The sequence below is a fragment of the Anarhichas minor genome, unplaced genomic scaffold (genome assembly GCF_050575085.1).
Source record: "Anarhichas minor isolate MPS153535 unplaced genomic scaffold, ASM5057508v1 ptg000028l, whole genome shotgun sequence".
Taxonomy (NCBI): Eukaryota; Metazoa; Chordata; class Actinopteri; order Perciformes; family Anarhichadidae; genus Anarhichas; species Anarhichas minor.
Genome location: NW_027466474.1, coordinates 2,600,244 through 2,612,179, shown reverse-complemented (window position 1 = coordinate 2,612,179; position 11,936 = coordinate 2,600,244). Strand labels below are relative to the sequence as shown.

At 37.7% G+C, this 11,936-nt stretch overlaps 1 protein-coding gene and 1 long non-coding RNA gene across 3 annotated transcripts; one reads left to right on the top strand and one right to left on the bottom strand.

Moving 5' to 3' along the window:
* The first annotated feature begins 604 nt into the window (after positions 1-604).
* Positions 605-3,793, top strand: LOC142962817 (uncharacterized). Of its 2 annotated transcripts, none has more exons than XM_076103468.1 (5): positions 605-819; positions 903-1,238; positions 2,626-2,742; positions 2,960-3,015; positions 3,368-3,793. In XM_076103468.1, exons 1-5 carry the CDS (start codon positions 612-614, stop codon positions 3,488-3,490), a joined length of 840 nt encoding a protein of 279 aa, XP_075959583.1. In that variant the 5' UTR covers positions 605-611; the 3' UTR covers positions 3,491-3,793. The 2 variants fall into 2 exon arrangements, with proteins under 2 accessions (XP_075959583.1, XP_075959582.1); XM_076103467.1 differs by having other exon boundaries at positions 2,960-3,018.
* Positions 3,794-6,563: 2,770 nt separating this feature from the next.
* LOC142962474 (uncharacterized) lies at positions 6,564-7,310 on the bottom strand. The gene is made up of 3 exons (XR_012957321.1): positions 7,186-7,310; positions 7,036-7,094; positions 6,564-6,934 (listed from the first exon to the last, which is right to left on the bottom strand). It is a non-coding gene; the product is annotated as an uncharacterized LOC142962474 (long non-coding RNA).
* Positions 7,311-11,936: the final 4,626 nt, after the last annotated feature.

Sequence of the window (11,936 nt, the reverse complement as noted above, 5' to 3'; positions counted from 1 at the left end):
TTATGTATGATTGTATCAAACATAATGAAGGAAATATAACTGTGTGCCTTACATTCACTGAAAATGGGTCAGGGGCTAGCAAAATTGAACAGGAAGTGCATTTTCTATGTTTCAGCCAATCAGTAGGATTTCCACTTTGTTAACCTTGATCACCTTGTGACTAAATCTTCCATTGTGAAACGGCATCAGTTGTGTAGGAGAAGGGCTCTGTATCACCATGATCAGAAGACTGGCTGCTTTGATTCTTCTCAGTACATTGTGTGAGTGTAACTTTACTTTTATATTTTAAAATGAGTTCTAAAATACAGTTAGTTTTATGTAAAAATACAACAAAAACATTGGGTATTTTTTTCATGATGTATTTTAATTGTATGTATGCAATTGTATTGTACAGTAGGTACTATTTGTATTTCATTGTCTTCTGTTCGTAGTTCCCTGTTCTGTTTTTGTAACTGTTTTGTCCTTTTTCTTCAGCCTTGGTTCAAACTGCAGATGTCCCTCACCAGGTCTCTTGGACTCTGCTTGAACTTGGTGATAATTTCACTCTATCATGTACATTCAATGAAAAGGATGTCGGGTTGTTTTACTGGTATAAGCTGAAGTTTGGCTATATGGTCCAAACTGTTGCAGCAGGAACTTATAACAAAATATCACTTCAAGAACAATTTGACAAGTCAAGATTCTCAGTCACAAAAGTGAACACTCAGTATGTTCTTGACATCAGAAATGTCAGCAAAGAAGATGAAGCAACATACTTCTGTCAAGCAGGATCGGCATACACAATGAAAATCGGAAATGGAACACTTCTGGCTGTGAATGGTAAAGTATGTTCATTTCAGTGTTTTTTCTTGCTGCTTTGTCAAACAATCCACATGTTAACTGCCTTTTTGTGAATCACACAGACTTTAAAAATCAGAGATCTTTCTACGTGAAACAAAGTCCGGAGACTGAGTCGGTCTGGCCGGGCGACTCAGTGACTCTCCAGTGTTCACTTCTCTCCAAGAACAAAGAAAACAGAGTCCAGTGTCCAGGTGAACACAGTGTGCACTGGTTCAGATCTGGATCAGGAAAATCTCATCCAGGCATCATTTACACTCACAGTGATAAACAAGAAGAAAGAAGTTGTGTCTACAGTCTGTCCAAAACTATCCAGACCTCCTCTGATGCTGGGACTTACTACTGTGCTGTGGCCACATGTGGAGAGATCCTGTTTGGTGAAGGAACCAAAGTGGAGACAAGTAGGTTTTAAAGTCTTATTTAAATTATAATGCATCAATACTGATTATTATTCTGTTGCAATCTAAGAACAGTGCTGATAAGAGACACAAAAACATTATTTTGCTCCTTAAAGTTATACTTGCTGTTAGGACTTTGCCTTTCTTTCTTGTAAAATACTGGACAGTTTTACCTCTTCAGGCCTCTAAAAATGATTTAGATTAGATCAGCTGGAAGTGCTCACAGTAATAAATATTGTATGTACCCCTAGATGCGGGGTGGTGAGTTGAATTTGTGTTTCAAAGGGCCACAAACCCCGATGGTTGAAAACCACTGAAATAGTTCATTCTATTTACAGGCTACTTGCGGTGGACTTATTGCGGCAACACATGCTAAGTGCATCTCTAGTGCAGCTGGGGTCCTCCGCTACTCTTCCTCTCTTTTGTTAGTTGTGTGTGCGTGTTTTCTCTCCAGTTCCTGCAGTCCTCTTTCTCCCATCGTGGCCTCTCTGCCGCTCTCCTGTGTGCTTTATATGATCATTTTTGTTGTGATGTGTGTCAGTGACTGCAACCTTTCTCTTTATCTGAATTATTGCAATAATACAAGTCTGGTAAAGTTCGGGTCGTCCTTTAACCACAAGGTTGGCATATCTATCCCTGGCTCCTATTGTCCGCATTTGAGTGTGCTTGAGCGAGACACTGCACTTTGAGTAGCTCCCCGGGCACTTTACAGCAGCCCACTGCTTTTAATGCTTAAAATAGGTACATTTCTTTTTTACCTGTATGTTTATGACAAAGTTAAGCCGTCCAAATATAGCTTTTTTTTGTATCCACCCACTCGGTAGGTTTTTCTTTCTGGCTGAAATTACAATGGCAGTGTGGGTGAAGAGAGACATAACAATGTTCCTGTGAGATTATTGATTAAGTTGATTTATTTATGTTTTGTATTTTTTAATAATTTATTTTCTTAAATTGTTTGGTTAATTGTGTTAGTTTAGTCTTAAATCCTGAACTCTGTGAAGGTCAAGCCAGACAAAAACAGAAACTAAACAAGACTAGGTCCGTGCTAGCAACTTTGTAAGGCTGTACTTGCCACATGAGCTACAAAGGCGAAAAGTAGCATTTGTCAATTGGACAAAAGGTTCCTGGTGCTGTGGAACAATGACTTGGTTTTGCTTTTCGTTTTTCCTGTTATAGACAAAAATGTCTGGTAAGGCAAACAAGAGCTTATACCTAAAAGACAAATTAGGTACAATTGATGAGCGCTATCTGTATGAAACTACCTTCGGAGTTCACAGTCAGTAATGAAGACAACTGTTATCAATTAATAACGGTGTTAAAGTATTAACATTTTAGTTATTATTTTAGTGTTTTTTTAATTGTCTCTTTGGGATTTCTTTCCTCCTTCCAGGACCAGAACTGTACACACTCCTCATTGTGGTTGGGACGCTGCTGGGCTGCTGTGTAATTGTGATTGCAGCTCTACTTATCTCCAGAAATCAAAAGCCAGTTTGTAAACATTGCAAAGGTAGGTTCATCGTGAGTGTGTGGATTATTTGATACATTATCTAATTTAGGTGCCAGCACTGATATTTTTTCAACCAGTTTCTCCAGTAATTTCAATGGTTTTGAAATGTAACCACAATCTTATGTCATCAGTTAGTTGGTAGTCCTGAGATTAAAGACATTAAAGTGAAATGACAAAAATAACTTTATTGTTTTTAATGTCTTGCTTTCATTAACAGGAGAAGCTTCCAATCATGCTCAACATGACAGATCAGCTGAGGATCAACCAAGCAATGTAGTAAATATCATTTAAATATAATTTGATTAATGAACACCTACTGAATCAGATGGTTATTCTGCACTGGAATGCTGATTTACAGGATACAAACACACAGAACACGTCAAAAACTTTCTTCAAAGTTCAATTGACCTCTGAGCTTGCAGGGGTGTAAAATGCGTAATATGTTGGTGCTTGTCAGCTTGTTATTTCTTCAACGAAACACTACACTAACTGCTTTAAAACATTGTTTTCAATAATTTGGTTAATATATAAATCAGTGATCTTTTAATGTTTAATATTAAATCCAGTATAAATTGGTTCTGGTCTTACAGCTCAAACATCTAACAATCATAATTATCATCTGCAGGATGATGAAGCAGCAGTGAACTATATAGTGCTGGATTTCCCCTCAAGAGGTGCTAGAAGATGGAAGAATAACAGGGAGTTACCACAGGAGTGTCTGTACTCTGGCACAAGAGACCCTGAGTGAAGTGAAGTCACCAAGAAGAATGAACATCTTCATAGAATGCTGCAGGAAGGAGTCCTAAAACCCGGGAATGAGATCATCTTAGAATAGAGACGGCATTTATGTTTTGTGATTTTGTCTGGATGAACCAAGAATATGTATTTATCATTATTCACAATATAATTTTGCTTTAGTATTATTTGTGAGATTACTCAAAATTTGAATAAAAAAAAAATGTGAAAAAACACGTATTGCCTTTAAATAGACAATCCAAATGTTATTTACATTGTGATATTAGACATTTTTGTCACTCATAATATGTTTTGTTTGATAAAAACACCTGCTGTACAAATCAATTTTTTTCAGTTCGACACTATGTGTTGTTTAAAGTTGCTAGAATTGCAAAAAGCTTTTGACGCATATCTATTTGATGAGAGTCTTGAATCAAAGACTGTTGGCTGGATGGCACCACTCTTACTGTAGCTTGCTGAAGTCTTATTTATTAGGAAGAAAAGTATCAGAAAGTAGAAGTTGGTGGATGCTATGCCCATGAAGTGGAAATGGGAGAAATGTCGCTATGCATTAGGGTCAATAGATCACATCCAACTGTTAAGGATTTCAGTATTAGAAATATTATAAGTAGGATTAAATAACACCCCTAGTGGTGAGTAGAAGTGTCACAATAATAATAATGTCAAAATAGGTTAAAAAGTCACAAAATATTTACTTATGGAATGTATTATGTTTACAATATTCTTACTTGTAGAGGATATTATGTTACAGTATTTTACTCATTGAATGTATTAAACCATAGAAGTATAGTCACTAAAGGTATTAAAACACTGTATGAATAGTTTTGAGGGTCAGAAAGGGAACATTTTGAGTGAGACTTTACAGAGGTGCAGCAGAGAACAGAGGGATGGACAACTGACCACCAGGACCTGAGGAGGAGTCCGGACGACTTCAACCAAACACTGAGATGATAACTGCCCCAAGCCAGGAGGGGCTATTGAATTTCGGCCAATCACAGAGGCTGATACTGGACATTTAAACTTTCGGACAGAGACTTTTAAATATAGGCTTAGTTCCAGAGGGTTTTTGCCAGAGTTCGCGCCGTTACCACTCTGGGTAGTTTACCAGCTGGGCTGGGCTATTTAGTGGGCCTTGTGAGAACTCTGCCCTGGGGACATATTGATATCGATAGAGTAATTCAGTTTGCAACTGTTCTAGCTTCTCTTGTTTATTAAATACTTTTTGATTGTTAACCGGATCCAGTTCATTTTTGGTGCGACTGGAAAGTCCAGCGGTCTGGGTCTCCCCTGAAAACATCTAACCCTAACACAACAAAGGCGTGTTGGGAACACAATCAGTCCAATTTTGGTGAATAGGGAAGTCAAAAGCACAAAGTGTAGTATAGTATCCATCAGCAGAACTTCCCTGTAGATGTCAACAACAACAATTTATTTTCTTCGACTTCCTGCACCTGTAGGTTTTGCTTTGTCAGCATGTCTAATAGGCAAAAACTTCTATCGTGGCAGAAGTTCATAACATGAAGTCTGTCTGGTCCATTTCAGTAATTTCATTCCAGAGGTGGCTTCTCAGATCCGTGTCCTAGGAATACATTGGTATCAACTGAGGTAGACCTCCGTCTGAGGAAGCTTCCAGGTTGGGGAGGGAAGACATTCAAAACTTGGTTAGCTGAGAGTACTCCGGCTAAAGAGCTCCAGCGGGGAGAGTGGGGGTCAGTTGCAACAGTGACCTTTCAGCCAGTAAAAAAGCAACTATGCCTGCACCATTCACCATGCTCATACTCAGCCACACCCTCTTCACGTTCAACCTCAAAGTGTAGACCTTCTGACTATTCCTCATATTGTTTTCACAGTTTTGAAATCTACAGTGTGTAAGTACATTTTTGGCTCTATGGTATTTTTCTTCCACCATACCCATTTTCGTTACGCCACAAACATATTGTTGTTTGTTGGTATCTAGCACAGGAGTCCAAGGTGTGTCTGCTCTCACTGGGCCGAAAATAGAATAATTTTACAAATGTTTCCTTTTCGGAAATAAATGTATGAGCAAGTGGCATTGTTATTATAAGGTGTTTAAATTTAGACTGCATTTTAAAAACATTTTTTTAAGCCCACAACAAGGTGTCCTAAAACGACCCTTCCCACACAGGATTTGGGGGAAATGCACTCCTTGTTCATTTCACAAAATTGTGCCTTTCACGTTTGGGTTTGGCTCTAAGAAACCTGCTAAATTGTTAGCAGACACTTATACGTATCATTTCAGGGATCAAATCATCTTCATTACTGTTCACGTAGTCTGTGTGTAACGGAAGGTTATTTTGGGTCGATACAAAAGGGTCCCAACCGACCCCTCTCTCCCGTCTCCTCACTATGGAAATCTAGCACTTCAGATTTTTGTTGTTTTGAGTATTTGTATGTCACATCATGACCAGTCCCTGGGTATAAACGAAAACTGTGGTGGAAATATCCATGTTAAAATGAATTAAGAATGCCAAAAGAAAAAAAATTTCATCAGCTTGATATTATTGAAATTCAGCCCATCGCCGTCTTAACTCGCAGGCCACAGTTACTTCAGTTTCACTTCTATTAAATCTATTAGTCATACCCAGAGGGGGATTTCTTTAAAATGTGCAGTATGCCCATGAATCTGTATTGTATGTGTTAACAGATCAGCATGTTTCATTAGTAACACTAGAATTAGTAAAAATTATAAAAGTACTGTCATATATTGTTATTTGAGTCTACTGGGTTATTTCTTTTAACAGCTGTTTCTACCATGTTGTTCTCATTTTTTTTAAGACATTCAAACAGTGAGTCACACGGAAAAATACTGTATTAAAGGTTAAATGTCAAGGCGTTAATTTCACTGTCAGTTTGCTATCTCTTCTTATATATGTATTTATTAAGAAGGAAGCAGCATATCAACACAACCACTAATTCCTGTTAGTTTAATATTTACATATAGCGTCGCACAGAAAGTAGGCTGTGTGCTGTAGATGTCGGTGATAAATGAATAGATTTAAACGTACATGATACACAAAGGGACAGATAGAAACATTTTCTCAGAGTTCACAACTTTAATAACTCACAATGAAACAAACGCTTATAGATATGGGATCATTAGAGCACATGTATATTGCCCAAAGCTTAGCCGTTATACTATTTTTACAAAACAGACACACAATATCAAATTAAATACAAAACATGCTTTTTTAAGTCACCCAAAATAAATAATTATTTAATAATTTAAGAGGTGAAATGAACTCCCCACAGGGTGCAGACATAAAATCCAGTGTTCGGACTGTTAATCCAACCCCTGCAGCCTGACATCAGTGTAGATACTCTCTTCTTCCACTGTTTTTGAATTCTTTGACCCTCCTGTTCTAGCTTTCCGACCGGAGAAGGTTGGTGAAGAATAAACCAATAAATCCTCATCTGTCTGAAAAAATATATAGAGAAATGTTATGAGATGACAACATTAATACAATTAGGGAAAGGTACATGCTGACAACTTTACAGCTTCATCTTTTCTTTTTTTACCTGCTGACTCTGCTGATGACCACTGGCCGTCTCAACATTTGTTTTCAAGACAACAGCGACTGTAACATAAAATAAAAATACCAGCATTAATGTGAATCTAGTTTTGCCAAATACGGTTTGATAGCTAGATGTACGACTGACTTTGCTTACCTTTACAAACACCACAAGATTGTTTCTTGAGTTTCTTGATTGAATAAATAAGAATGGCAATAACGATCAGACTTGTAGCCAAAGCAGCACATAACAGAAAGATAATTGTGTTGTCCTTCTGCGAATTCCTTGTGTATCCTGATACAATATGAAAAGGAGCAAATAATGACAGTTCAAAGTTAATAAAAGTGTAATTTATGATGAAACACACAAATATGTTAATTTCCTCATACATTTCATGTGGTTACCTTCAGTGTGAAGTTTTGATCTATTTCCAGTAAACCTCTCCTCACATGTGGCCACAGCACAGTAGTACGATCCAGCATCAGAGGAGGGGACTTTCATAAAGAAGCTGTAGATCAATTTCTTTGTTGAGAGTCCCTCTGGGTTCTTTTCATGTTCTTCAACACTGTTTCCTTGAGTATAATCAAAACCTGGATGATATTGATGTGATCCAGCGCTAACACAGCACACACTGTGTTCTCCTGGACATGTGTTGATCTCAGAGTCAGAGAGGACTGAACAATTCTCCTGAATCACTGAGTCTCCTGGACGGACTGGATCAGATGGAGGGACTGCAGTGATATCAGGTTCTGGTCCTGGGGATTGAAATTAATTAATTAATTTTAAAACTAAAGACAACTGTTGACATTTTTTTCAAAGCTGTCATGCAATTAAGGTTGTATTTACCTTTAACTCTCAGGTCTGTTTTTTTCAAAAATGTTAAGTTCTTTTGGGATGTTTTCATACAGTAGTAAACTGCAGTATCACTCATCCTTGCTTTTTTAATATGCAGAACAAATGTTCCAGGCTCTTCTGTGGCTGTAATGCGAGAATTACTCTGAAAGCTAAATGTTTTTCCTAAGAATTGAGGAAAGTTCCCAGAAACAACTCTGATCCAATACAAGCTTCCCGAAGACTCACGGGCACAACTCAGCTTCACATCACTTCCTACATCAACAGTCCTCGTCTCAATGATCTGATCTTTGCATTCTGAAAAGACATTATTTTACATTAACAACACAGAAAGAATCATGTATGTTCTTTTTAAAATCACTATAAGAACAAGACTATACTTTAAAATATGTCTGGAGTAGATCTGACATTTCTACATGTACTTACGCCCCACTCTGAGAATCAGCAGTAAAAAAAACATGATCATTTTCTTGTTATTCCACTTGAGACTGCTGTAATTTAGACTGCATTAAGACGTGATTCACCTCAATGTAATAATTTCAAGTGGGAGTCAACAGTTTCAGAGCAATCTGATTGGTCTCTCGTTGTGTTGGCGTTTAACACCACAGAGGAAATAAAATCAACCATCTTTCCAACCCAAACACATGAAACAACATCAACAGCACATTTTTGTTTCATGGTTGGTTTCTATGACTAAAGCTGAAAGTAAACACAACAGATGATTTGATCTGAATGGGAACTATGTGACGTCTTTTTTAATAATTTATTTTGACAGGATGGTTAAGATGTGATTATGGTTATGTAACTAAAACTACTTGGTTTAGGTTTGGAAGTGATTGTAGTAATAGTAATAAAATATTTAGAAATGAAGGATTAACATTTCATCAAGGCACACTACTTCCTTGGATTTGAATATTGTATTGTTCAATGCTTTAGGAACGCTAATTCAAGGCTCTAAGGGTCTGAAGAGTTGTTATTTGATTGTATTTTAACAAAACATTCAGTTTATGGACTGCTCAGTATTATAGAAAATTTAAATGAAATTTTACAACCTTACAAGTAAAATGTGAACAAACTACATGGTCAGTGAGTATCTTCGACTGAACAAGATGAAATGATCATAATCAATTTCGAAAGGTGATTTGTGATTTCCACCTCTAGCTGAAAATATGCTGCATTGGCAGAAAACTGTGATTAGAGCAGTGAGAGTGAACCAAAACCGTAAAATCCAAACAATGAGTGGAAAGATGCTGAAACCGTCCATAGAGCTGATGGGTCAGGTGTCGGCCTCTCTTACATATGTAGTCATGAGATCCTTTGTTGATATATAATATTGATCACAGCTAAATTTAAATAGGGATTCAATTGATTTGTTTGATTGGTGTCCGTTTAAAAATGTATCCAGGTATTTGTTAGAGTAATACAGAAAGACAGAGGAGCCATCTCATGGTGAATATAATAGAAGCCAACCAATCCAGATGTTCCACATCATCAGTAAGGACTGGGGTTGGGAGTTGATAAGATTCTATTGATAACAATCCCATTATCGATTCTGCTTATTGGTCAGATTCTTTTACGATTCCCCTATTGATCAGTGGGAAAAAAAAGTAGGCCTACACAGTTGTAGGCATGTATGCCTCATAACATTTGAATGAATTACAATTCTCCTTTTTAAAAGAGAATAAGCAGCTGTCTCTCTGCCTCTATACCATGACTCCTTCTAAGCCAGCAGTGTAGGTGAAGAGTTTGGCTTCATGATGCATGAGTTTTTGCAACATGCAAAGAAAATAACAAGCTGGGATCAAAAAAGGAACTGATGACCTTAGAGGCATACAAGTCTGAAGGATTTTTTATTTTTTATTTTTTTTACTGGAACCAGTTCCTGATTCCCATCCCTAATGATGACCCTACAACTCAGTCAGTCAGTCAAGTGTAACAAAACACATCAGAAGGAAGAGCACAGTGGACAGTGTGGGGGAGAACGCTGTTACACCATACTACCACTACACCTGATAATTATGTAGCCAGGAGGTGAAGGGCAAGGAGCAGAGTACCTTCACAGAAAGTCATTCACCTTTAGGAAATTTATAGTTTTTGATTCAACTGATTGTTTGATCTGAAGACAATCCATGTAAACCAGAGGGAAATCCACAAGTGGACACCCTCAGAATAACAGTGACACGAACACCTGACAACATAATCCAGTACAACACCACAAACTCTGGTCTCAAAAGAATGACCAAAACAGAGTGGGGGTTTTGAGCAAACCTTGATTCAACTCACAAAGTGTAGAGACTGTAAATAGAAAAGACAACGGAAAAACTGCAGTGACATTTGTCAGACCGCTGCATTGCGGTTTGTGGCCTTTATCTTGATCAACATATTGTCGACCACAAGCCAAAATACGTCGTAGGTATAAGTGAAACCAACCTAAGTTGTTCTTTATAAAAGTGTTACCGGACAAATAAAAAATCATGATACAGATAATTCAGTTATTCCCTGACACAATGCTGTGTCCAGCCCCTGTACACATAATACACAGTTAAATATACTGAAGGGTGGAGGCAGGAAAATGTCTATAAAGAAAAAGACTGTAAATGTACCAACTCAAAACAGAAGCCATGCAGTGAAGACTTTCATGTAGTTTAAGTCCTGTTTAGTACCATCTGCTTTTTCTTTTCTTGCAGCGGACAGACAGACAGACAGACACAAATAGACACACATTCACCGTCATCACTGACAAACAAATGATGCATGGAAACTTGTTGGGGTTAGGCTTAAAACTAAGGTGTCAATACAAAGGGGCTTTTTTTTTACTTTCTCTTTCTCCGTTATAGCCTCAGGAAGCTGGGCTTGCACTGGTGGTTTTAAAAAGGCAAGTGGTAAAATATAATTTTTATGATTTTAATTGATACAGGAGTGGGTTATGGGTAAAGTCATGCTATGTCATGAACACTTTTTTTCTCACACTTTTCTGAGGTGGGAGGTGCTATACATTCACTGGTCATCCTCTGTCTGTCAAGAGCTGAACTTACATTTGCCCAGATGATCAACAAAAACCTTTTACAGCCTTGCTCAAATCTCTTCCAATGTGCATCACTTGGTGCAGTGATGGACTGGAGGCCTTTCCACATTAATGATAAATTAATCGATATATTTACGTTAAATAAAATAAAAAAATGGACTAAAGTGCATCTTTAAAAACATATGGACATTATTTGTACTTTGACTGAGCACATTAAGAAATCATTTAAAGTAAATCAGTCATTTCCCCCTTCAACTTTACACTCACTGCACATCCTGTTGAAGCCCATAGTCGGGTCTGTTCTGAGTAAACGGCTATGATGATTGGTCAAAGGGTGGAGAATCAGCCCACCGCAGCCTGTGTCTGTCAGTGTAGCTGCTGCATGTGGTTTTACTTGTTCTTCTCACGACAGATATGCAGAAGGCCTCTACAAGGTGCTGTGAGACCAGAGAGACGGAGGGGTTTATTCATTTGAGTGGTTGTCCTTCAACATTTGTTCATACTGTCAACATGTTTATAATACGTTTGTGTGTCAAATCAGTGACATGTTTTCTGTTTGAAGAATAAATCATGTTTAGCAGGGTTTTGCAATTTGCTAATGCTTCTCAATCTATGTGTTGTTATGTCCATGTCACATTTTATCAGTAGAATCTTACTGTGGCTGAGGCGAGGCGTTCCTGTAAAGCACAGAGAACGCCCACTGTTTTGATTGGCTCGTGAGGCAAAAGAATGCCCACTTTTTCTTCTTCTCTGCATTCTCAATACCGCTGGTTCTGGATGTTAGTTATTACTGTACATTATTTGTCTCCATAATCCGAAGTGGCTCCTTACTTTAAAATCGTGACATACACAGTTCAAAGTTCCACTAAACGCTACAGGCATCATGACATTATTAGCATCAATGGATGGTGAATTGCTTGCTAGAAGCTAGATAACTTTGTAAAGCTGGCAAGCCGGTTAGATTTGTTGAGATCAAGTTGGTAAAACAACGTGATTATATACTGCAGGCATTGTAGCAAAAGGTAAAGTC

Excerpts from the sequence above, each read along its gene's own strand:
- LOC142962817 (XM_076103467.1), top strand. The coding sequence starts at position 612 with ATGGTCCAAACTGTTGCAGCAGGAACTTATAACAAAATATCACTTCAA. Across the intron at positions 820-902 it reads AACACTTCTGGCTGTGAATG|ACTTTAAAAATCAGAGATCT; the intron begins GTAAAGTATGTT and ends TGAATCACACAG. Across the intron at positions 1,239-2,625 it reads AGGAACCAAAGTGGAGACAA|GACCAGAACTGTACACACTC; the intron begins GTAGGTTTTAAA and ends TCCTCCTTCCAG.